Source organism: Astatotilapia calliptera, chromosome 12 (assembly GCF_900246225.1).
Source record: "Astatotilapia calliptera chromosome 12, fAstCal1.2, whole genome shotgun sequence".
Classification (NCBI taxonomy): domain Eukaryota; kingdom Metazoa; phylum Chordata; class Actinopteri; order Cichliformes; family Cichlidae; genus Astatotilapia; species Astatotilapia calliptera.
The window spans coordinates 3,666,284-3,694,111 of record NC_039313.1 but is presented as its reverse complement, the minus strand read 5'-3'; the positions used below and the strand labels follow the sequence as shown (position 1 = coordinate 3,694,111).

The 27,828-nt window shown below is 41.3% G+C and overlaps 1 protein-coding gene across 1 annotated transcript in view; it reads left to right on the top strand.

The window, feature by feature from the left end:
- The first annotated feature begins 551 nt into the window (after nucleotides 1-551).
- Nucleotides 552-27,828, top strand: part of htr7c (5-hydroxytryptamine (serotonin) receptor 7c) — a 33,094-nt gene continuing 5,817 nt past the window's right edge. The window contains exon 1 of the mRNA XM_026188647.1: nucleotides 552-1,358. Within this exon, the coding sequence (XP_026044432.1) occupies nucleotides 901-1,358 (458 nt within the window). The 5' untranslated portion in view covers nucleotides 552-900. The remainder of the gene's footprint in view (nucleotides 1,359-27,828) is intronic.

Sequence of the window (27,828 nt, the reverse complement as noted above, 5' to 3'; positions counted from 1 at the left end):
GGACAAAAGCACACTGGGAGAAAATGTACCTTTTGTTAAGTGGTTTTGCATTTTGAGTGTCTAATGTGTCCTACTATTAGAAAACGTGTTTTTTTGCATGTCGGAAGCACTGGAAGAATGCCCTTAAGTTCATTTCCTGTTTCTTTTTCAGATTTGTCATGCAAAATTTACTGCAGGATTTTTTTCTCCATGAAAGACTGGATCGTTAAGAGCTTTAAAATAAGCAGCTGGGTTTCAAGTCAGCTCTTTCTGACAGCAATACTGTTTAGAAGAAAGTAAAGTTGCATCGTTTTCCAAATACGAACTCAAACATATTCTGTTCATAACATTTGTACATCATGTCTTTTTGAGGGGAGCCCTGTGGCTAGATGCACCAACATGCACATCACTAATAAAGGTTTTTCACGCTCTACCCTCTCTCAACCCACCGCGAAACCACTTCTGTAGGCCATATGCGTGAAGTTCTTAGGCAGTCTCTGCGTCCTAGCACATGCGTCACATTGATAGGTGCGGTTTGCGCATCGCAACTCCCCAAAGAGGCAAGTCCATATTTGTCGAGGTGATGCACTGAGCAGCAGGCATTTCTGGAGTAGCTATATTTAGATTCTGCAACTTTTTTCCTGCTCCCTTCCTGATTGATCATTTTGGAGAAGTTATATTTCCCTATAGGAATGTACCACGTGTCCGCATAGCACTTCTTGAGACGAATCATTGATAAACAGAAGCCAGTTAAGAACCCTGTTGAGTTGCTGGCAGCTCCGATGTGGTGCAGCTGCAACACACTCGACGTAAAACCGCTGGGTAGGAACCGACAGCAGGGTACACACATCCAAATATGCGCGTAACTGGAGTGCTCTGGCGAGGCCACCCTTGCACCCCTATCCGGATAACATTGTCGTGATGTTCAATATTTCGGGGATTGAGCCCACTTTTAACAAGAAGGAAGACAATTCCGAAGTTATCAATGGCTCTCTGCAGCTTCTCCTCGTCACCATCAGCCCCACAGCCATGTGGAACGAGTCGTGCGGGGAGCAGCTTCTGGATTTCACTCGCCCGGAGAAGATCGTTATCGGGGTGATGCTGGCGATCATCACGGCGGTCACAGTGATGGGAAACACGCTGGTGGTGATCGCGGTGTGCGTGGTGAAGAAACTGAGACAGCCTTCAAACTATCTGCTGGTGTCTTTGGCGGTGGCTGACCTGTCAGTGGCCATAGTAGTCATGCCGTTCGTGATCGTGACAGATCTCACCGGGGGCAAGTGGCTTTTTGGGGAGGTGTTCTGCAACATCTTCATCGGCATGGATGTAATGTGCTGCACTGCCTCCATCATGACCCTGTGTGTGATCAGCGTGGATAGGTAAGTTTCCAAAAGTTTTCAAAGCACCGTATCAGAGCTGCTTTCGTTACTGCTTTGATGACTTTCGTTATGCACAGGTACCAAAATTACGCACGCAGCGCGCAGCGCGTTAACTGAAGCCAGGAACAGATCAAGCAGCAAATGAAGTAATGATCCGCAAGCGGAGCGAATGAAATAACTGTTGTTCTGTGAGACATTCACACGCGTTTGCGTAGTTATTTGTGCGGTTGAAGCCACTGGAGCAGAAGATGAGTTCATAGACTGTGAATGATGTACAGCAGGTTTTATTCATTAGCTTGACCGGACCACGGCAGCAGCATTTCCTGTATGCTTTGAGGATCAGCGCCCATTGACCTTACAGCGACTATTTCCTTTATAGATGACTTACCAATATCATGCAGGTCTGCTCCAGTTCATGTAGGTTGCCCTTCTCACTGTTAGTCTTAACAACAAGAACAAAGCAGCGGGGAAAATTCCCTTTAAGTGCATGCCGCAGTACACGGTGCAAATTTCATATTAGAAATCTGAACTGGGTTTTTTTGTCACACAAAACACACAAATAGGATCTTTCAAATGTATTTTTTGCCCATTTTCTATTTGTCCCTATTCATGAAACTGAATTTCCAGTTAATTGCTTTACATTCCACTTTCAAAATGGGGAATGTAAGACCCCAGCTCTCATCCCCACACACCAAAATCCCACTGCGCGTCTCAGGTATTGGAGTGACTGCTCACAAAACCTGAGCTAACTCTGCTAGTAGAGAGAAATGAGAATTTTCCACTGCTCTCAATACAATCCACACTGTGATAAACATCAGGTGATTGGTGTAACTGATCTGCCTCTGTAACCATAACGAAGGAAGAGGCTCATGGTTGTATTGATTAACTGATTATCTCCCTTGACTTTCCAATCAGATGTTATTACCTCAGGGTATTATGCTCAGAATTATGCATGTTTCCTGTGTGTGAATGAGTGAAGCACGTGGGGCTTAAGTACGCTTGATAAGCTAACGATATTATGGGAGGAACTGGCTCACAGATATCACACTGTGATACTGTGATTGCACCAGTCAGCTGTAGTAAAGCTGACAGAAGTATGAATGTGTTTTGGGCTGGTTGATGAGTTTGGATAGAGGCTGAGGGTTATGTTTGGCCACTCAAATCCCATTTAGGGCTTGAGGAGGCCCCCTATGGAACCACGTGGAACCAATAACATGTAATATTGCTCAAAAGTTTGAAGCCACTTTAAACTTTAAATAGTTCTTATTTTTGAAAAAAAAAAAGAACTATTGAATGGATCAAGGCATTCCAGTTTCTTTTTGAAACGGAAGTTCTAAAAAAAAATGTAGGCCTTTGCCAAAAACCTAAAAATTTGATGCAAGATTGCATCCAGTGGTGTAAAGTACTCCCCTGACAGAACTGCCAACCTGCACAGCTGAGCAACAAGAGACGTAAAGCATATCTCTGGTTTAAGAAACAGATGCCTCATAGATTCTCAGAGGCCTCTCTTGGATGCTAAGTTTGACTGCAGAGCCACAAAGAGGAAATATTTCAAACATGTCAAAGAACACGGATATGGGACAGGTGGTGAATGGAGGTTTCAGTTTTTAGACCAGGAAGAAGAACATCTGTGAGATGCAGAACCAATGAAAGGTTTGTTGGAGGTGCTTGATGGGATTTTTCATGTTCGCTGAAAAAATGGGGTGCCTTGGTGGCACATATTTTCTCCATTACTTTGCCATACTCTGTGAACATGGCCCGATAAGAGCCAATCTCTCCAAACAGTACAACAGTACGCTCATGCAAAGCACAGCTCTAAATATGAAGAACGTTTGGTGCATATGAACTGCTCAGGAAACCAATTCAGCAAGTAGGAAGCATCAGGAAGCATGGGGTTAATGTCTCTAGATGACCTCAATGAAGACAGAATGCCAAATGTCTGCTGGACTGTGGTTTGTGTAAATGGAATGGAAATCCTTTGAAAAAAGCAAAATTTGAAGGACAAAAAAGAATGGTATTAGAAATCATAACTGCCTTTTACAAATCATTTAATGACTAAAAGTATGATTAAGAAATTTTCTGTGTGAATCCAAACTTGTACATCACACAAGCTGAACTCGTCGGAGCCAGTCTGAAAAGGATCAGAGAGACTGTGGCTAAAAGGCTTTGCTGATCTTAGCCACTTGCTGTGATTATAAATGTGGCATGCTCATACTATACACTCAAAAAGGACAGATGGAGCCACCTTTGAGCAAGCGTGTCTGTAAAAACACAGCGTCTAATTGAATCTGTAGCCGTGAAATCAAAACCAAGTCACAGAGCCACCATGACTGCTTTCTGCATCTGTCTGACCTTCCCCAAGCAAACGACTGAAAGAGAATTTGAGCTGACGTTGTATCAGTTTAGGTTTGTTTTCATCCCTAACAACAGCTCTACAGGCAGTTCCCCCGAAGTGTTTGTGTCGATCTCCATGAAAACAGAGTCAGTTTAATTAAACAATGCAGTGTGTGTTGGGCATATGATTCACAACAGCAAGTGTAGAGATCACTCATTAGGATGAGACTTACCAATTAGACGCATGATTAGCTGTAATTAAGGGTCTCTCGCAGTCGTCTCAGAGTCCCAAGGACATGCTTTCTAAAAAAAAGAGAAGCTCAAGAGCAGTGCTGCAAATTGACCAGATGTGTCTGCAGCGATTATATGCTCCCTGAAGCCTAGGTGTTCCACAACAGAGAGGACTATTGATTTTCTCTCAGAGCTCATTTAGATTTAAAGGGGAGAACGTGCAATGTATATGCCAACATAGAAGGACAGTCTCTAGTGTAAGTGGTTGATTCATTTATGATCCTGGATTTGACAGAGTTCAGCGATGGTGTTTCAGTGTGATCGCTGTCATCCTGGTGGAAAACAGTATCTCCGTAAGGTCTTATCATTCATCCTGTTAGAAACGTGGCACAGGAATGAAGCTGTGCTGAAAGAAGAATCAGAAGCAAACGTAATGTCACATATAAAAACAAAAGTGTGTCCCTTTAATAATTCTTAGCCTGATCAAAGGCCCATGCTATTGTATTTTTAGTCAGTAAGGCAATTTACTGGTGCACATTCATAAAGAAATATGTAATTAACTAAATTACCAGCCAGCAAAGTAAGCCTCGGTCTAACTCCAAGGTCTCAGTCTCTTACCTCTGCAATTTGTGCCTCCTAAAAATGACTTGACAGATTGAGACTTGAGCAGGAAGCATTTCCTGTTTCGGCGAAGAAGTGAGAGAAAACTCACTGTGACTTCAAAGGGTTTCAGTCTTCTCACATTAGCACAACAACATCATGGTGTTAATAAAATGACCAGATAGGAACTTTGTGTGTTTCTCATCTAATCCAGCAAGTTAAAAATAAAAATAAAAATCAAACTACTAGAAAAGTTTTAGCAGGAAACAATCTGGCAATCAGAACTGCAGTTTCAAGGCAGAGGGCCAGTAAGAGACAAATAAGGGTTATTTTGAGTTGTGGCTCATGCAAAGCTACGTTAACAGAGTCCAATAACAAAAATAGAGAGCTGGAAACGAGCACAATAAAACTACATCCATGATGTGTCACTTCAAATAATTAGCTCTGATCTTCTTTGTTTTTTCTTTGCTATTTTTCTCCTTTGAGTCTCTGCTTCACCACAAGTGACTTATGTTTAGATAAAACTCATTTACATTTCATCAGGTACATCAGTTCCTCTGCTCGCTAGTGCAAATATTTAATCAGCCAATCACATGGCAGCATCTCAGTTCATTTAGGCATGTTGATGCAAGTTGACCACATCTACATACCAATTTGACGATCAAACTGAGCATCAGAATGGGGAAAAATGATGATTTAATTACTTTAAATGTGGCATGGCTGTTGGGGCCACACGGCCAGAAACTGCTGATCTGTTTGGATTTTTCACATCTTACAGAGAATCTGAGAAAGAAAATCAAACATCCAGTGAGCATCAGTTCTCAAGGGAAAAACACCTTCTATGATGCCAGATATCAGAGGAGAGGCCAGACTGCTTTGAGCTGATAGGAAGGTAATAGTAACTCAAATAACTAATAGTGACAAACAAGATATGCAGAAGAGCATCTCTGAATGCACAGCGCGTCAAACTGCTACAGCAGCAGAAGACCACACCGAGTGCCACTCCTCTGAGTTAAGAACAGGAAACTGAGGCTATAATTCACACAGACCCAGCAAAATACAACAACAGAAGATTGGAAAAAATGTCATCATAAACAACATGAAAGCATGGATCCATCCTGCCTTGTATCAACAGTTCAGGCTGCTGGTGGTGCAACAGTGTGGGGATATTTTCTTGGCACACTTTGAGTTCCCTCCCTCCCCCCTCATCCTTTCATGACCACAATGTACTCATCATGATGGTTAACACATGCCCAGCAGGATAACAACATGTCACAAAGCTCAAATCATTTCAGAGCAGTTTCTTGAACACAGCAGTGAGTTCGCTGTACTCAAATGTCCTCAACAGTCACCAGATATCAATCCAGCAGAGCATCTTTGGGATGTGGTGGAACAGGAGGTTCACATCATGTATGTGAATCTGACAAATCTGCAGCAACTGTGTGACGACGTCATGTCACTATGGACCAAAACCTCACAGGAATGTTTCCTGTGTCTTGTTCAGGCTGTGCCACAAATAATGAAGGCAGTTCTGAACCCGAAAGCTGTCCAACCCAGTACTATCAAGGTGTAACTAATACATGAACTGGTGAGTGTATTTGATTAGTGCCACCACGAGGAGTCATGTTTTAGAGACTCTGGTGAGTCAGGTATGTGGCACAATCCTTTAGGAGCACCTATATACAACAGTGTAATAAAACATATTGATATTTGGTGCTAAAGTAACAATAATTGTGTGTATATTGCTCTATCAATATCAAAACCCTCATTATTCCATTGAATGCACTGAATTACTGTAATTTAATTAAGAAATTATTATTAAACTTTCTAGAAAGATTTGACTTTCATTTTAAAAAAAAGCACCGTTCTATGTTAATATTTCTGTTCTAAATATGTATATTCTAAATGGTAAATGTGCGCCCCAGGGTGGCTGTGGCTACAATGTAGCTTGCCATCACCAGTGTGTGAATGTGTGTGTGAATGGGTGGATGACTGGATATGTAAAGCGCTTTGGGGTCTTTAGGGACTAGTAAAAGTGCTATATAAATACAGGCCATTTACCATTTTTATTCTAAACAAACAACCTGCTGCTGTACTCCCAAAATACCCAGTAATATCAAAAGCTCCAGTTAGTTTGTACTGTTTGTGCAAATGAGACTTAGAGTTTCACTGTAAAAGCCCGTTAATCACCTCCAGCCTCTTTAAATGGAGAATCAGTAGTGCAAATCGAAGCTAACACACCAAAGCATGACCCAGTCACAGCAGAAGAGTCAGTCTCTTGATGTGTTGTGAAGTGAAGAAAAGTGAAGTTACATATCCAAGGCCTCCTGCCCGAACTAATGCAGGCCTGCTCCTTCATACAGCGTTCCAGCATGCACTTTCAGGAGCAGCCTTCATGCCCACTTCCCTAAAAAGTTAGTATCGCTTTAGGCTACATTCAGTTTTTACCTTCACTGAGAGTAATATGTTGTACGCTCAATAATTCAAAAGTCAAAGATGAATGATTTATTCACAACAGTGGGAAGCGAGGAAAGTCCTTTTTTCTGTATAGTTCCCCAGAAGTCTAAGAAAAGACGACTCTGAAGGAACGGAGGAGTGGGGCTTGTTAAATTTGCAAATCAAATGGCTTAACTGTCAGTGAACTTGTCTAAGACGGAGGGGATGTAGGTCAAGAAAAAAAATATCACAGGAATGCAGCGAAGTAAACTTTTCCATCAAGGTTCAGTCTAAGTGCAACATAGGTGTGATCACACCTGTAAGCTCCTGCAGGGAGTGCGATGGAAGTATGTCAACCGGTTCTCCACAACTGATAATATTTTTTGTGTGCACTTTTGTCCCAGGAGAGACTTTCTTTGCTTAGAGCAGCTGGGAAATGTCCACCTGCAGCACCACGCACAGATGACTTGACCTCTGTGATGTTTCCTGTGGTAATAAGCCACTTTCCCGGGCGCTATCCGCTCCCCGCTTGTTGGCCACCTCTCCAAAATCTGAAGGAACAGACATCTCAGACGAGGCCTGTGCAGTCAGATCATGCCCATAAAGATGTGCTTAATAAGTAAAGAAAGTGTGTTTTGGGATTAAACAGGATGTCACAGTGAATTTTTAATTCCTGTGGACCAAACCAGGTTAGAGAAAGTGCTAAATTTGAGAGGTTTTAGAGACCACACGAGACCCACTTCCTGTTACAAACCTCTACCAACCTTTTACTCCGAGAAGAGAAACCACTCTTGTGTTTAAGAGGAAACAGTATTTACTTTTAAAATGCATCACTGTTCCTGCCCTGTAAACAAACACTTCTTCTTCTAAAGCAAACTGCTGTCAGTGAAAAACATTTCAGAGCAGCATTAAATAAAAATACTGGGAGCAGCATTTTTTCTTTTTTTTAGATCAAGTTAATCATTGATAAATCCTGCTTACACAACGCACCATAACCATCCTGTTTGATGGTCTGTTTGCGTTTTATTAGAGGGGCACGCAAAGCGAAAGACAAATTGCACATTGATCATGTGACGGGTGAGGTGTGTGTGGGAACGGACCTGTAGGGGTTTAAAATAACTGAGAACAAAAAAAAATCAAAGAGAAGACAGTGAAATTATAAAAATGATCGCATTGTTGTATTGCTGTTTGCTATTTTTCAGCACACGATGCAGGCAAACATGATCATTATCCTTATTGTTAGTTATATGCTTTCCACAGCATGTCTTCTAGCCTGTCTTCCTTCTCTCGTGGCCTGTGAAAAGAGAGTTTTTCCTCCCCACTGTCGCCAAACTGCTTGCTCATAGGGGGTCATATGATTGTTGAGTTTTCTCTGTATGTATTATTGTAGGGTCTTCCTAACAACATAAAGCCCCTGTGGGACTGTTGTTGTGATTTGGAGCTGCATAAAACTGAACTGAATTACAGCTAAGTCAGGTCCAGTACGCGTCAGTCACAGAGTGTCATGTGCATTCATAACATTTGGAAGTTACATTAATGAAGAGATTTCAGTTTGCTGATTGAGATTTGTCATTAAATGCACTTAAAAGGACTGATTTCAGCATTGTTTCAGGATTGATATGAATTCATAAATGAAGAAATTAAAACTCAAAACAGTGGTCCAATACGAGAACATAAGGGAGACTATTGCAGTGACAGTGTCTAATTTTACTGTATATACTGTTGAAAACTGCACAAGCCACAAATATGAAAAGATGTGAAACATGAGTGGTGGTTGAGGCAAACCTAACCTCAAAATCTGGGTCTTTACAATCTGCATGGTAGCGTGCGCTCTGTGCTTTACCCCGATCAGTCAGATCAACCTGCAGGCAAGCAAGCTTGTTAACAGAGAATGCCACTAAAAGTGACACAGATTATACCAACCTGACCCCGTCACTGTCATCTGACATTTTACAGTTTTTGTATATTCTTTGATTTTTGCATAATACATTTTGCACATTTAATACTATATTAATTAGTTAAGTATAGAAAATAAAGTCAATCAAAAGTTTTTCTGGTCATGGGCCTTAACGCACATAGAAGTTTCAAATTCTCAGTTTGTGTTAATTTCCCCGGCATTTTTCAGCCCTCGTAACGTCATAATTACAGCAAATAGCCTCAGAACATTGAAGCTTCGTTAAAAAGTCCAACTCAGACCACTTTTATGTCAACTCCATGTGTCGCAATCTAAAGCCAAACTCTTGTTTATGTTCTGTGCAAGTTTTTTGGAAAACCAAATCTAGGTCACAATATAGTTGTGACCTATATGATGGTTTGAACACATCATGCAGATTTAGTTGATACAGCAAGGTTTTTGTTTTTTTGTTTTTTTAAAAATCCCCTTAAAAATAACTTAGCATGCAAAAGGGATCACAGAAAGCTTCTGAATGATCTGCATAGCTTATTTCTTATTTTAGGTCTGCATTTCAAAGTATGTATTTATTGCATAATTTGTGCTTATTTTTATTTTATTTTATTTTATTTTTTTTTGGCCTGTCCCGTTTGGCTCTTTTGTCATCAGAATTGTTGTCTAAAGGCAAAGAAAGATGCCCAACGGATTTACTTTACCAAATTGACCATCCCAGCCTTGCCGTAATGGTCCATTTGATTCACCTTTTATTGTTTATTTTATTTTCACTTACTGAATACGGGACAGACTTGACTGGGGGAAAGAAGGGGAGAAAGAAAGAGGGAAAGAGAAACAGCTGAGAAGAGGGACGGGGCAGAAGGGCAAAAAACAAAAACCAACAGAACGGGCAGAGAGAAAAAAAAAATGCATATATCGATCACCTGGATCACCTGCTGAGAAAGAAAAAAGAAAACAAGCAGAAGATTTGTGCTTATTTTTAATCAAATCTTTATGTAATTTTTAATGTATTTCAAAGAGATCAGTACTGGAGTTTAGGGCATAAAGGCTGTGGTATGTGTCACGGTTTAGATTACATAAATAAAACGGGATAAATAAAAGACAGACATGTTCCACAGTCAGTGGATATTACTGAAATGTAAGATGGACTCGGTCAGGGCCAGTAAAAGTGGTTCCAGAAAAAAAAAAATCAAACACACTTTGACTGAAGAATGACCACAGAGACACACATGGTGCAGAATCTTCTTACCCCTGTCCTGCACGCTGACTCTTCTCGCTGGTGTGAACAAAATGTGTGGGCTGAGTGTGATTACAACTCTGTCAAATAACTGATACTCTGAAGTTGTTGACATGAAAGTTAAAAGGTACTTGGAAATTAGAAAAATCCTTCCAGTTCACAAATAACTCAAGAGCAATAAGCAAATGGGATCTATGTGAGAATTAACTGAATGTACAGTGGGGCAAAAAAGTATTTAGTCAGCCACCGATTGTGCAAGTTCCCCCACTTAAAATGATGACAGAGGTCAGTAATTTGCACCAGAGGTACACTTCAACTGTGAGAGACAGAATGTGAAAAAAAAATCCATGAATCCACATGGTAGGATTTGTAAAGAATTTATTCGTAAATTAGGGTGGAAAATAAGTATTTGGTCACCTCAAACAAGGAAAATCTCTGGCTCTCACAGACCTGTAACGTCTTCTGTAAGAAGCTTTTCTGTTACCTGTATGAATGGCACCTGTTTGAACTCATCATCTGTATAAAAGACACCTGTCCACAGCCTCAAACAGTCAGACTCCAAACTCCGCCATGGCCAAGACCAAAGAGCTTTGGAAGGACACCAGGAAAAGTATTGTAGACCTGCACCAGACTGGGAAGAGTGAATCTACAATAGGCAAGCAGCTTGGTGTGAAAAAATCAACTGTGGGAGCAATCATCAGAAAATGGAAGACATACAAGACCACTGATAATCTCCCTCGATCTGGGGCTCCACGCAAGATCTCATCCCGTGGGGTCAAAATGATCATGAGAACGGTGAGCAAAGATCCCAGAACCACACGGGGGGACCTGGTGAATGACCTGCAGAGAGCTGGGACCAAAGTAACAAAGGTCACCATCGGTAACACACTACAACGGCAGGGAATCAAATCCCGCAGTGCCAGACGTGTTCCGCTGCTGAAGCCAGTGCATGTCCAGGCCCGTCTGAAGTTTGCCAGAGAGCACATGGATGATACAGCAGAGGATTGGGAGAATGTCATGTGGTCAGATGAAACCAAAGTAGAACGTTTTGGTATAAACTCAACTCGTCGTGTTTGGAGGAAGAAGAATACTGAGTTGCATCCCAAGAACACCATACCTACTGTGAAGCATGGGGGTGGAAACATCATGCTATGGGGCTGTTTTTCTGCCAAGGGGACAGGACGACTGATCCGTGTTAAGGACAGAATGAATGGGGCCATGTATCGTGAGATTTTGAGCCAAAACCTCCTTCCATCAGTGAGAACTTTGAAGATGAAACGAGGCTGGGTCTTCCAACATGACAATGATCCAAAACACACCGCCCGGGCAACAAAGGAGTGGCTCCGTAAGAAGCATTTGAAAGTCCTGGAGTGGCCTAGCCAGTCTCCAGACCTCAACCCCATAGAAAATCTGTGGCGGGAGTTGAAAGTCCGTGTTGCTCGGCGACAGCCCCAAAACATCACTGCTCTCGAGAAGATCTGCATGGAGGAATGGGCCAAAATACCAGCTACTGTGTGTGCAAACCTGGTAAAGACCTATAGTAAACGTTTGACCTCTGTTATTGCCAACAAAGGTTATGTTACAAAGTATTGAGTTGTATTTTTGTTGTTGACCAATACTTATTTTCCACCCTGATTTACGAATAAATTCTTTACAAATCCTACCATGTGGATTCATGGATTTTTCTTTCACATTCTGTCTCTCACAGTTGAAGTGTACCTCTGGTGCAAATTACTGACCTCTGTCATCATTTTAGGTGGGGGAACTTGCACAATCGGTGGCTGACTAAATACTTTTTTGCCCCACTGTATATAATAAATAAAAAATAAAAAACATCAATTGAGGACAATAATTTTCAGTTTTTGATGTATGTTCTGTTGGCTACATGACTACGTTTTTATTGGAGTGAAACTACTAGGTTATAGCTAAGACACAGGAAAGTGTCTTTAAGATACCGATACCAGAGGTAAAGCAAAGCACAGAAATGTTTTTCATGTCCTCTAAGGTCAACCATATGGAAAATCGAATTTTGCAAAAAAAAGATTTTATTGCTAAACTGATTAAATTAACAGATATTGTGGCATTATCGCTAAACAAAAGGAGCTAAATTATTTCCATTGCAAAATATGATTCATCTGAAACTGTGTGTGCGTGTCTTTGGGCAGGTCCTTCTTAAATGCCTGAAAAAGCACACGTGGAAGCTTTGTGATTTACTGTTGGGTAGCTTCGGTTAGAATAGTCCCAGAAACACGAATCAGACTTTGCCACATTTAAAAATGAATGACATGTTCTGAAAAAAAATTCAAACTGCCCTAAATAGTTTGTCTGAAGTCAATCTGGAGACTAAAGAAACACTTCGATTCAGGGAGAAACTGGAACAAACCACTTAATAAAAGTTTTGTATCAACCTAAATACGTGCTCTGGATCTCAGAATTATGGGTTCCTTTCCAAAACCTCATAACTTGTCCAGAGCTTCATTTCTTCAGTTCTTTATTCACTTTAACACCTACATTGAAAAAAACCTTCAATGCACCCGCTCTCATTCCTGTCTTTCAGGAAAATGCTGCACGAGTTTGAAAAGCACAAAGATTCATGCTTCACGAACATGATTGCATGATGTGTCTGTTTGATTTATTGTGTCGATTTGGAGGTTTTCTGTGTTGGAGCCTCCTAATCAGTGAGCTTTAGAACCAGATTCGATCTCGACCACCGGCGTTAATACAAAGCAGCAGTACAGGATGATAGATCGCTAACCAGACCATGGATAGAGATGTGAGTTTATTTTGCTATTCTTGGTCTGTCACCTTATTTACCCAGCAAACTCTGGGGACAGGATGCAGAAAAGGGCAAAGTGCTGAGTGAATTTAGTGTGGTATAAATCATGCTTTGTGTTATTTGGTATAACAAAGGTGGAGTCCATTACTCATCAAGGCCGAACAAAGCACCAACAAGAATTTACTAAGCAGTGAGATAATGGGTTTCTTGTTAATGGAGCTGAGAGACTGCAAACACACACACACACACACACACACACACACACACACACACACACACACACACACACACACACACACACACACACACACACACACACTGTAGATTGCAGATAATATACTCAGGACATTTAGCATATTGTTGCTCTTGCAGAATAACTCAAGCTGACATTCAGTTCATTTGTGCACATGAACTGAATATTTATACGTTCCACTAAATGCAGCAGTATTAAAGATCCTACAAACAGGGATTGAGAAGTTATCTCTGATAATTCAGTGAGCAATCGTGTGCATTACTCTGTGTATAGTATGTTGCATGTCTAAACGTACTGTCTGCATTAGAGCATATACTGTAACGCTGCTGCAGGTGACAGCTTTTAGTGGCAATGTCTTCAGACACGCAGACTTTAATTAACTCCTGTATGTTACTTTAACTGATACATCGTTCTTCATACATGCTCACTGCTGTGCATCATTAAGATATACTTGTCAGCTAACAATCCAAGAATGTTTTATGATGGATGTGCTCATTGGCTATAGTTCAATGTGACTTTACAGCAGATTTGTTTTTCCTGTTATTTGGGTCAGGTAAATGCTGGGAAGTTAGTGATTTAACTCCCGGCACTCCACAGAGGTTGTATTCCAGCTGTGAAATAGCAAACTGAGTTATGGCACACCCATCACTGCCAAACTGCCCTTCAGCAAGACACTGAACTTTAGAACTGACAACTAACTGGGTCACTGCACTGTGTGCTGAACTTCACTCTTTGAAATGTCTAGTGTGGAAAAGGGAAAATTCTAGCAAGAAGCAACTGCACCAGTTTAAAAACAGCAGTAAACAGAACCATTACCAATACAATGTCGTGCTCTTAGCTGATTTTGAGTATTCAGGATTGCTCAGAAAAAGGAGAATCTCAACACTGACAGATTAGCCTGGCATACAGAATAGAAAGCTCCTGTAAGCTGACAATCAGAAGGCATTTCAACGTACAGCGAGACAGATGTGCTGACCACATAAATTCTTGATCCAACTCTCTCTAGATCTGTAGCTTCAAATCTTGCAGATAAACACACTGATTCTGAGTACTGACAGTTTAGTCTACACACAACAACAACAAAAAAATAAAATGTAATTATACAGTCCCGAACAAAAGTTTAAGACCACTTGAAAAATGGCAAAAGAAATCATAGTTTGCATGGTTGGATCTTAACAAAGTTCCAAGTAGAGCTTCACCATACAACAAAAAGAAATGGGACTGAGACAAAACATTATTTTTGAGCATGCAATTTATTGAAAACAACACTTAAACTGAAGCAGGCTGTTTTACAGCTGATCAAAAGTTTAGGATCACACCTCCAAAAAACCCGTAAACCACCCCCAAAACAGAAATCAAAATTTCAAACATGAACTCAGTAATGAGTAGCTATACTATTGTCCATTTTTGTAAACATCGCTTGCCATCAAAGGTTCTCATTTGGATTTGGATCAGGGGAGCGTGCAGGATGGTCCAAAAGAATGATGTTATTCTCCTGGAAGAAGTCCCTCGTGTGTACTGCAGCATTGTCCTGTTGATAAACCCAATCGTTACCACACAGATAACAGCCCTCTGTCGTAAGGAATGCTCTCTGCAACATCTGGACATAGCCAGCGGCGGTTTGACGCCCCGGCACTTCCTTCCACTGAAGGAAAAAGCAACCCAGACCATTATGACTCCCCCTCCACTGTGGCACACAGAAAACATCTCAGGTGGGATCTGGTTGTCATGCCAGTAACGTTGTAAACCATCAGGACCATCAAGGTTGCATTTTTTCTCATGAGAGAAGAAAACTTTCTTCCACCTTTCAATGTCCCATGTTTGGTGCTCTCTTGCAAAGTCCAAACGGTCAGTTCTGTGGCGTTTAAGGAGACGAGGCCTTTGAAGATGTTTTTTGTTTTTGAATCTCTTCAGTGTCAGATGCCGTCTGACGGTTACGGGGCTGCAGTCAGCACCAGTAACGGCCTTAATTTGGGTGGAGCATCATCCAGTGTCTTGATGGACAGCCAATTGGATCCTCTGGCTCAGTGCTGGAAAATTCTTTTGGGTCTTCCACTTGACTTTTTTGTTCCGTAACCCTTAGGATCATTTAAAAAATTCTAAATTATACTTATGCAGTTCAACAACCCGACCACATTCAAAAAGGGAATGCTTTTTTTCCTTTGCCATCATGACATCATGACAGTGTGACTACCTGATAGAAAATGACAATGAATCCACATTTTTACACAGATTTGGCCTTTTAAGGGCCGTGTGGTCTTAAACTTTTGATCAGCTGTAAAACAGCCTGTTTCAGTTTAAGCGTTGTTTTCAATAAATTAGATGCTCAAAAAAATGTTTTGTCTCAGTCCCATTTCTTTTTATTGCATGTTGAAGCTCTATTTAGAACCTTGTTAAGATCCAACCATGCAAACTATGATTTTTTTGGCCATTTTTCAAGTGGTCTTAAACTCTTGTTCGGGACTGTATATATAGGGTCACTCCTCACTCTGCCTTGTTCCCAAACAGTAGCAGCGTCAGTATAATATAGCTGTCAGGTAATTATCAGAGAATGTTGTATGATGGATGTCCTCAGTGGCTGTGACTTTATAGCAGATTTGTTTTCCTTGTTATTTGGGTCAGGTGTTATTAGCTGGTTATGGTCCGGTACTATAAATCAAGTTCGACGCACCCCGGATAGTTTTTTAAACTTTATCTTATTCAGTTAAGATATGTACATACACGGGTGTTTTTTTATATCAGCAATTTTCTGCTTTAATTAAAACAAAACAACTTAAAAATTGGAAAGTGTTGTTAAGATTGTGCCAAAGCAACAGGCAGTGATATAACAATCAGAGGATCAGGCAGGTGAACAGGCAGGCATAAAGCAGATAAAGGCCCACACTGCTTTTTCTTGTTGATGCTGATAGTAATGGTATTCGTGGGAGCCAGAAGCTGTTTACGATGAAACATTTGTTTGTGTCTTTTAACATGGTTTGCTTCAAAGAGGTAAAAGACCATATTTATCTCTCATTTGTGAGGAAAACTTTTAAAAAAATTATATCATAATCATCAGTGAGTAAGAAATGTGCCCCTGATTGTAATGACTCACGAGCTTGTAGGTGCTCAGATCAGCGGTTCCAGTGTCCATGGATTGAGTGGGCGTGTCTGTGAGAGCACAAAAATATACATCACCTGTAAGAAAACAGATTGTGTGCTATATTTATTGCTGCTCTATGCTTAAGTTCAAAACTGCATATGCTTTGTGGAAGTTGGAGACACCTCTTAGAAAGAACCACAGTTTTCCTCCTTTAGCTCAAATGATGGAGCTTAAGCTCGGTATAACACAGGAAGGATTTCGCTGCCACTCAGTTTCCCAAATCTGATTGAATAAAACCCCAATATGAATAATTTCATGATGTAAATGAACAGGACGCTGGTGCATATGCAGTCAGTCTACATAAAAAGTCAGTCTGAATAAGCCAGCTTCATTGTTCGCACACATTCCTCGCTGCACAGCACTTTTTCTTAGAGTGACAGTTTTTCACCTATAATTATGCGCACTGCTTCTGCAACACAATGCTAACCTCTATTTTGCCAGATCACTATTATCACTGTTATTACCTTGTTGTCACTGCTGTGTTTGCTCACCTGCAATGGCATTTTGTCTGTCCGTCTTTGAAATTAGGCCGCGCTGAGACTGGGGATGTACATGGATGTGTACAACTGTGATTAAATATGGGTTTTCAGCAAAAAGTTAAGACAGCTACTGGTTCCATAATTGCAGGTAAAAGAAGAAAAACAAAAACATGAATAAGTGAGACCTTGAAAAGAGCATCATTTTTCAAAAACTAATGTAAATTTATGAGGAAAACAAAGCTGTGAGGTTGATTGTGAAGCTTCTAATCAGAGTAGAGCTTATGTTGCACTTCTTTTTTTTTTGCATTAAAAAATAGTGCAGTGTATTTAGACAAAAAGAAGTGAGGATGAGGTGACAGCTTTTGTGCATTCAACACAATGGACCCATGCAAATACATTACTGGTTAAATCATCAATATGGCTCCGTACTCGGCTGTCACAACAATTTGATCCAGTCTTGCAAAGTGAATCGGTGGCAAAACTCTCCACATTTTTGGGAGTTCATTTGTGCTTTTATAACATCAAATACTATTCAACATTTTGTCATAATGTACCACTTTGTTCCCAGAAAGTATCTAGTTCTTTAATATAAATGTAAATATGTGACATTATGAGTTTTTCCTTGGAGTACGTATAATTAATTCATTTTATTACATTTTTATTTTGTTTTACCCTAAATTTCCCCAAAAAGTGCCATCACACGCAGGTGAATAATTTATATTTTTTCCCCCTGGCTCGCCTTAGATGAGATTAGCAAAATTCTTGCTATAATGAATATTCCTATCATTAGTCATTTCTTCATCTCTGGGTAGTGCACTGAATTTGACCTCCAAGTTTGATGTTCTGATGTGTGTCATCCAGTACAAAATCAAATTTAATTCATTGCTTTCTTCTGCTGGAAATTATTAATATCAATCTTGCTGAACTCATGTCCTATCTTTGCTTATGTCATTACCTCTGGCTGAACATACTTTTGTCATTTATTTGATCAAAATCTTTCTGTATAGAATACAGCTTAATTGATTTATACTTCAAGAGATTTTCCAATTAAAGTGACAAATCCAACTAGATAGAAGACATGCTGTAGAGGCACCGAATCATTTAAAAGATTACAATCGCCCCTCAGATCTCCTGTGCTCCTGATTGGGATGAGAAGATGATCACATGAATAAATGAGCAACGTTTGCACATAAGAGTCTAAAAAAAAGAGAACACCTGCACATTTTTTCTTTACCAATCATGCTTCATGTTTGAAAGCACACAGATGAGCTATTGTTCTATATAGATAAAAATAAAGGGAGAAGCCTTTAGTGAATGTACTTGTATAGCTCCTTTTAACAGCAAGGTCATACAAAGGAACAATAACAACACAGGACTGCAGAAAATACATATAAAAGACGTTATATAGCTTACTATATATATATATATATATATATATATATATATATATATATATATATATATATATATATATATATATATATATATATATATATATAGACTGCAAGACCAGACTGACCAACCTGTGCACTGCCTGGATTGATTACAAGAAGGCCTATGACTCAATGCCCCACAGCTGGATACTGGAATCCCTAGAATTGTACAAGATCAATGGGACCCTAAGAGCCTTCATCAGGAACTCAATGGGGATGTGGCGTACAACACTAGAGGCCAACTCCAAGCCCATAGCACAAGTCACCATCAAGTGCGGGATCTACCAAGGAGACGCTCTGTCCCCACTGCTGTTCTGCATAGGCCTGAACCCCCTCAGTGAGATCATTAACAAGACTGGCTACGGATACCGACTACGGAACGGAGCAGTTGTCAGCCACCTCCTGTACATGGATGACATCAAGCTGTATGCCAAGAGTGAACGAGACATCGATTCACTGATCCACACTACCAGGCTATACAGCAATGACATTGGAATGTCGTTCGGACTGGAGAAGTGTAGTCGGATGGTAACAAAGAGAGGGAAGGTAGTCAGAACTGAGGGGATTGAACTACCAGACGGCAACATTGCAGACATAGAGGACAGTTACAAGTACTTGGGGATCCCGCAGGCGAATGGGAACCATGAAGAGGCCGCTAGAAAAGCTGCAACCACCAAGTACCTGCAGAGGGTCAGGCAAGTCCTGAGGAGTCAGCTGAATGGTAAGAACAAGATCCGGGCCATCAACACGTACGCCCTGCCCGTGATCAGGTACCCTGCTGGGGTAATAGGCTGGCCAAAGGAGGAGATAGAAGCCACTGACATAAAGACAAGAAAGCTCCTTACCATGCATGGAGGGTTTCACCCCAAGTCCAGCACCCTGAGGCTGTACGCTAAGCGGAAGGAAGGGGGCCGGGGACTGGTGAGTGTCAGCAGCACAGTCCAGGATGAGACAACGAACATCCAAGAATACATTGGGAAGATGGCCCCAACTGACCGAGTGCTCAGTGAATACCTCAGGCAGCAGAAACCCAAGAAAGAGGAGGGAGACGAGGAACCATCATGGAAGGACAGGCCCCTGCACGGTATGTACCACCGGCAGATAGAGGAGGTGGCTGATATCCAGAAATCCTACCAGTGGCTGGACAAAGCTGGACTGAAAGACAGCACAGAGGCACTAATCATGGCAGCACAAGAACAAGCTCTGAGTACAAGATCCATAGAGGCTGGGGTCTATCACACCAGGCAAGACCCCAGGTGCAGGCTGTGTAAAGATGCCCCAGAGACAATCCAGCACATAACAGCAGGGTGCAAGATGCTAGCAGGCAAGGCATACATGGAACGCCATAACCAAGTGGCCGGCATAGTGTACAGGAACATCTGTGCCGAGTACAATCTGGAAGTCCCGAGGTCAAAATGGGAGATGCCCCCAAGGGTGGTGGAGAATGACCGAGCTAAGATCCTGTGGGACTTCCAGATACAGACGGACAAAATGGTGGTGGCTAACCAACCGGACATAGTGGTGGTAGACAAACAGAAGAAGACGGCCGTAGTGATCGATGTAGCGGTTCCGAATGACAGCAATATCAGGAAGAAGGAACACGAGAAGCTGGAGAAATACCAAGGGCTCAGAGAAGAGCTCGAGAGGATGTGGAGGGTGAAGGTGACGGTGGTCCCCGTGGTAATCGGAGCACTAGGTGCGGTGACTCCCAGGCTAGGCGAGTGGCTCCAGCAGATCCCGGGAATAACATCGGAGATCTCTGTCCAGAAGAGCGCAGTCCTGGGAACAGCTAAGATACTGCGCAGGACCCTCAAGCTCCCAGGCCTCTGGTAGAGGACCCGAGCTTGAAGGATAAACCGCCCGCAGGGGCGTGCTGGGTGGTTTTTTTTAATATAGTTTGATTTGGTACAGTGATGGTAAACTGACGCTGTCAGTTCTGAAGTTTTACATATCAGGAAATAGAATCATTTACCAGGTTGTAACCTTATTTAAATACAACCTCAGATACACAACAATATATGACATACTGCACTATACCACTGCTACAACAGAAATGAAGCCAAAAGGAAAATGCAGTGTGTGAAAAACTGAGCACTGCCCATGATTCAATAACGTGTAGAACCACTTTTAGCAGCAAAAACGTGAAGTAAATGTTTTTACTTTATCAGTGTCTCACATTGTTGTGGAAGACTTTGGCCCACTCTTCTTTACAATGCTGTTTCAGGTGAGGTTTGCAGACATTCATTTATGGACAGACCTCTTGAGGTCCCACCGCAACATTTCAATCAGGTTGAGGTCTGCACTTTGACTGGGCCAGCACAGTGATTCTTTCTTTTTCAGTCATTCTGCTGTTTATTTGCTGCTGTGCTTGTGATCATTGTCTTGTTGCATGACCCAGTTTAGTCCAAGCTTCAGCTGTCAGACAGATGGCCTGACATACAGAGGGGTTCATGTTTGACTCGATTACTGCAAAGTGCCCAGATCCAATATCTGCAAAACAAGCTCAAATCATCACCCCTGCACCAACATGCGGACAGCTGGTGTGACGTATTTGTGCTGGTTTCTTGTGTTTAGTCTTCGCCAAATGTAGCACTTTGCATTGTGGCCAAACGCTGATTTGGATTCGCTCTTGTCTGTCCAGAGGACATTGTTCCAGATGTCTTCTGGTTTGTTCAGAAGTGTGTGTGTGTGTATATATATATATATATATATATATATATATACTACTTTATTTTTACAACAACTTTACGATGCCTTGTTTTGCCCTCACATGGGTTTTAGCCTTTAAATATATCCTCTTGCTCTTAGCCGAGCTTTTTAATATCTCTGATATTTTCATCTGCCCAAAATAAAAGGTCAGTAAAAGGATAAGAGATTGAAAAAAGAACAGCACTCAACAGTTGCCTTTATGTTGCATGGTAGTGTTGTGACTCTGGAACAAGTTGGCTACAGCTCCTCCTCACTGTCCTTTTCCATTTGCAGAGGCATGAAATGATGGCGTATAATGGGGCGCGCAGCTACTTCAGCTATACCAACTGCTGGCTAGATGCCAAATTGGAAAAAAGTGAGTCGGTTCAAAAGAGGAGCTGTCTGTGGTATCCTTGGTAACTAAAATTGCTTAACATTTTTTCTCAAAGGTCAGAAGAAAAACGGGAAGAAGTGGAGACTTGGATTCCTCCCCCACATCTGAGACTTCCTTTAAGCTTATTTAGTTTTCAAGGTGTCCTTTGAGAGCGAGAGCGACAGAACCAAAGGGAAGGTGACAAAGATGGAGGGGCTCTTCACCCTGGCTCTCTCTCATCATCATGACAGGGAAAAAAATGGAAAGGAAGACGGATTTGCTGGCACATACTTATTCACCTTCCAGTACCAGACTTCACTCGTTGTATAATAATGAAGAGAAAATGAGTACACTCTTTAATATTTAACGTAACATTTTGGGAGCTCGCATTTGAGACTATTAGTGAGATGCTACACACAGCTGAAAGTGTATATTTAGGTGGCCAGTAAGCGCAGCACAATGGCAAGCATGCGCATGTACAAATGTAATTTCCTTTGGAGAGCCAAAAGCCTCTAGAGGCTTTGTAGCTGCATTACAAATCAGGTCGCCATGGCTGCCACCATAAAGGAACTCCATTAAATAATTGACAGGGAGCAGAAAATGGCTAAATGCATAACAAGCAGGCATAAATCCATTCAGGAAGGAAAAGTAGATTGTGTGACAAGATGGAGCGATTTACTAATGTGACAGAGAAGAGAGAATGGTCTCATTTCTAACAAAAATACACAACATTCAGGTAACTGAGAAAAAGTTTTTGTGGACTGAGGAGCTTCCTAACAGTGCTGGTCCAAATCAAAAGGCTCCATGCATACATAAATTCTGTCTTAACCTCATTATTTTTTACTTACATAATAGTTATTTATAGGTGAGGCTGTGCAGCTGAAACAAATTGAGACCAGTTTTCCTCTGTTACATGAATATTAATTAAAAACAGAACAAAGACATATGATCTGAACCAAAAATTTATGAGACTGCAAAGCAAGTCACTTAACAGCATCGCTTGGAGAGCAAGCACAAGGATCAGAAGGTAATGTCATAACAAATACCTCGATTGTGAAGTTCTAACGCCAGGCAACAAAGTAATCACTAAATTGCTTCTGAGCTGTTAAAATGCAATTGCCATGGTATTAACAAAACAGCAATAACTAAAACATTGCTGCAAAGGTAAGCTTATTAGCTGCTAACACCCAAATGTTGTTAAACAGCTAATAGGCTGCTAACTACGTCAGCGGTCAGCTAGCATCTATTAGCTATGGTTGCTGTGGTCCCTAAACTCTTCCATCCATCCATCCATCTTCTTCCGCTTATCTGGGGCAGATAAGCACCTAAATCACCTAAAATGGCTCCTTTCGATGTGGACCAGCAGCTCTACTCTGAGCCCCTCCCAGATGGCTGAACTTCTCACCTCATCTCTAAGGGAGAGTCCAGCCACCCTTCGGAGGTGCTGATTCTCATTCCCACTGCTTCACACTCGGCTGCGAAGCCCCCTAAATTCTTCAACTTTGTGAAAACACCTGATATCAAAGATTAAGAGGTCTGGCCCACTTTTTTCCATATAGTGAAAAACCTGTGCTGTGTGTTGTTCAAAAAAAAAAAGAAAAGAAGCTATTTGTATTTTTTTTTCAAATCAGCTTCTTTACCCAACAGCCAAACAACCAGCAATAGAAATAACTGAGCCACACATAAAATGTCTAGTGTGTGATAGATTGACCAACAAGCCATGATGCACAGAAAGATGTGAGTTAGTGCTTGGGAACTAGCTCGAGGAGCAGAAGAGCAGAATAAAGTCCTCTTGGGGCTCCATTGTCAGGAAGAAGAGATCAGAAACACTGGCAGGAGGTCGGAGTCGTATGATGTTGTCGGGGTCTGATGGGACAAAGAGTCGGAGGAGCATGCCGGAAACAGAACAGTGTTAAATAATGTGTGTGATGGAAATTGCTTGGTTCAAATAAACTGCAAATACTGCACTATGGCAGTAGAGTAATGTAACAGTATAGATAAAGGCATGATGTAAGTGGTGCGTTAGTGCTTGTCATGCAGCGCTGACCAGAAATAGCAGACAGCAACAACATCAGCGGCAACAGAAAAAGGTGGCAGCAGTGGTTTAAATCAAATGACGTGACATAACAGGAGCAGCAGCAGTGAGAGACACACGAGGAAAGACATAAATGGTATTATTGACCTTGAAAATGGCGCTTTAGAAAAAAAAAACACAAAAGGAAGTGGAGCTTGTTGGTTATTTGTTATGTAGCCCTATCGGCAGGTGTTGGTGAATTAGTCGAAACAGTCTGACTTTTATTCGTTTATTTTTTAAATTTTACCCAAGCAGGTCCGCTGGACTAGAAATTTGCAACATTTTGCTCTGAAGGACTTTGAAGAAGTTACTTTTCCGTACTTTAGTTTTATGTATGTTTTGTTGCCACGTGTTTCTGCATGTAGAGCAACACTGATGTTGGATTTAGGGGCCATGCAGTGCCTCCTACATTATCCACATTTTTGTATGGTCACTGACTCTCACGCCCTCATTATAAAGGGAAGATCATCAAACTGACTTTGACTGAGGCTAGCTGGAACACCAGTAAAAACTTTAGTTGGGATGCATATATTCCACCCTTGAGTCTCATTGGTGCACTTTCCTCAGATACTTTAATCCCAGCTGTTTTGTTTTGGTCACCGTTCTGGTTTAACTCAATGCTTTTGTGTTCCAGATTTTTTTTGCCCAGCTTTTTAATTCTCCTTTATTCCTGTACCCTATTATCTGCCCCGCTCAGCTCTCTTCTGTTCTCTGCTGTTTTTCCTTTGTTGTCCAAGGACACCCAGCTCTGACTGGGATGGACACAATGACTGTTGGAAGTGGATTTCATTTATCACTGTGGCACTAATAGCTGCCCATCATCCCTATTGCCGTGAGAGCCCTTAAACCTCCAATAGTGACAGGTGGTGAGTTGTGTAGGAAAGGCCATAAAATATCCACCCAGAGGGTTTACAACAATTAGGAGGAAGTAAAACAGACATAAAGGATTTAAAGTCTGATGAGGGGAAGTGCTTTGTGAAGCTAGGTGTGTCTTGTAAGTATACAGGGTGACTCTGTAAATAGGTCAACAATAGAAAATGGTTTTCATTGCTACATAATTAACAAAATAGAACAAATCCAACAGATTTTAAAGGGTCAGGGATGTTATTGGTGAGCACTGAAAACCAGGATTGTTTTGGGACCCCAAAGCAGGTTGAGAATGTTGAGAAGGATTATAGATAACTTTTGTCTCAGATCTGTCCTTGAGCTGTGTTCAGCATGCCCACATTTCCCCGTGGTGCCACATGGATAGTTAAGTGCTTACAGGACAATACAGTAGTAATCAATTTCTGTTAATCTCAGTCACAAGTCTGGACATGGGTGGTACCGTATACACATGTGAGTAACAGTTTGATTGCAGCTGTTGCAATATTATAACATGGGTCAGTGTGGCTACCATGGTATACACCTTTTAATGCAGCTGAACTGGAGAAAAAAATGAACGCTAGAGGGGTATAAGTTTAACATTCAGTCAGATTAAAAGAAGTTATATAGACTCACTGACCACTTTATTAGGTACACCTGTTCAATTGCCCCTTAACACAAATATCACAGATACCTACTAGCAACTTGATGCATTTAGGCATCTAGACTTGGTCAAGAGGACCTGCTGAGTTCAAACTGAGCATTAGAATGGGGAAGAAAGGTGATTTAAGTGACTCTGAACATGGCATGGTTGTTGGTGCCAGATGGGCTGGTTCGAGTATTTCAGAACCTGCTGATCTGGTGAGATTTTCCCACATTATCTCTAGGGTTCACAGAGAATGGTCCACAAAAGAAAAACTAACCAGCAAGAAAAAGTTCTCAGGGATAAAATGCGTTGTTGTTGCCAGAGTGGTCAGACTGCTTCAAGCTGATAGAAAGGCAACAACAACTCAAATGACCACTTGTTACAATGCAGAAGAGGAATGCAGAAGAGCATCTCTGAATGCACAACATGTTGAATCTAGGCTACAGCAACAGAAGAGCCAACACGTTCTCACTCCCAAAGCGTAATATTTTACGCTAGGTGACAAACCGTCAAAATATTATGCTTCTGGGCGCCCAACATGTCCATAAATGACGAGATCAGAAAAATGAGGAAACATGAGAACCGTTTGGAATCAATCTACACATGTTCGTTCATTTTACTTAAATCACTTTGGAAAACTATTTAACGTCATTAAATTGCTGGTTAACGCTAGGGATAAGGTTATGGTTAGGGATAAGGTTATGGTTAGGGCTGGAATACATGGCTGGAATGTGTATTACCGCGGGACCATCATTCTACTGGATTTCACCAATAACCCGGCGTGTAGCATAAGAACGCAAAAGGTCACCTTTCGCGTTCCTCAGGAACACCGCGGGACGTGAAACATCGTTGGGATGTTACTCGAGAGTGAGAATGGGCTGGAAGACCACATTGGGTGCTGCTCCTGTCAGCTAAGGATAAGCTACAACACAGGCTCACCAAAACTGGACAAAAAAAACAAAGACTGGTAAAACAGTGCCTGGTCTGTTGAGTCAACACTGAGATGGGGTCCGAATTATATCAACAGTTCAGGCTGGTGGTGATGGTATAATAGTGTGAGGGATGTACTTTACTTTACCAACTGAGCATGGTTTCAGTCCCACATCCATCTCTTTAAGATCACAGTGGGCCCAGCTCCTGATGGCTGCTTCCATGAGGATAACGCACCATGTTACAGAGTTCAGATCATCTTGAATATGGCAGTGAGTTCACTCAAATGGCCTCCACTGTCACCAATCCAGCACAGCACCTTTGGCATGCAGTAGAGGTTCACATCATGGATGTGGATGAACTGTGAGATGCAATCATGTTATTATGGAAAAACACCCTCTGAGGAATGTTTCCAGCACCTTGAAGATTGCAAAGTGTTAGCTTGACAGGTAAAATAGAAACTTGCAGGATAAGATCAAAATGTAGATTATTGTCAAAATGTTGTGGTCGCAAAGAAACTATTAATGTGCAAAAGTTGTCTAAATGTTTCAGGTTGGACTAAAGCTTCGGTCCAGCATTGCCATGTTGTGTGTGTGTGAAATGCAAAAACACAAAACAAAACTGCAGTCACCCCCTCAACACTTTTTTGTCTTATCAGTTTAAGAAAAGGAAAATTAAGGTGTTATGTTTGTTGTCAGTAACTATAAAGTTTGCATAAATTTGGCTTATCAACTTTTTTTTCTCTTAAAAAAAAATCCTTGCCTTAAGTAGCAATTCCCTCCTCGACACATTGGCTGAAATAAAATAATAGTTATTCACAGACTGGCTGGAGGTAATACACAAATCTGAGGGAAGAATTGTGTCTGTCCAGGGATGACTCAGTTTAGCTTATGTAAGAGTCTAAATGTGATTAAAGAAACAGCTCTATTATTATTTTACTCACTCATTCTCACCTCACCACGAGCAGAAATCAGGCAAGAGAACAGAACCTGACCTAAACAGGTATAAGTGTGTTAGAACAAAAATGCTTAATTGTGTGTAAAACCCGGAAAAAGACGAAGCTGCTCCTTTGCTTTCTTGTTGAAAATTCACGTCGTGCTCTGTCAGAAGAAAAGCAGCTCAATTTCTGTCTTATGGTGCTTCCTCAAATAGAGCTGAAGCGCTCCTTGAGGACTTGACTCGTTGTCAGATGTCGGAGAAATGTTCCAGAGCTCTCACTGAACACATCCATTGTGCTTCAGCTGAAGAAAGCTCAGAATAAATAAATGCATGTGTTGAACAACTGTACTCTTTATTTTATTTTTTAATTATCATATCCAGAGGTCAAACCTTACATTTGTTTAGAGCTAGTCCAGCTCATAATACCTTTATTACAACACGGTGTACTTAACAAATCAATAAGCAAACAAGCTTTTCTACGGTATATCTTGCACACAGCTGACACTCGAGTGAACACTGAACTGTGTTTTCTGAGATCTTCCCATTTTCAGCACTCTCGTTCACTTTAGATAAATCAAACCAAGCGTGAAAGCGGCCAATACTCATAAAGCAATGAAGCTGCATTTCTCAAAAAACGGTTTGATTTCAGGTGACGTTTGCACCTCTCTGTCCGCTCGCTTAAATCACACGCAGATGAATTCAGAGATCTTCCAAAAACGGGCAACACTTAAAATTTTTAAACTCATGTTGACCCCCTCCCTGCACATTTGTGCTTGATATAAGAATTATAAATGGCTTAGTGAAGGGACTTCAGTGGAAAGTTTCTGTGGGAAAAAAGGTATTCTGACAGACACAGAGCTCCAAATTTACCACCCTGTCTCTCAGCCAATGGCTTGGATAAATATTTCACCATGTTTCCCCTCTCAGAAGTAAAAGGTTTGTGAGGCTCTCCTGGAGATGACTGACGACTGTTGCACAAGAGGGCCAGTTACAGTGTTTCAGAGCAGAAAATAGCACACTATATTGTGCTCTATGGGGTAGCCTAGTGGAGGTAATGGAATTCTCCATTAGCTTGGACATTCTGGTTACCTATGGACAGGTAATTCCTGAGGGCCGCTGTATCTACCAGAGA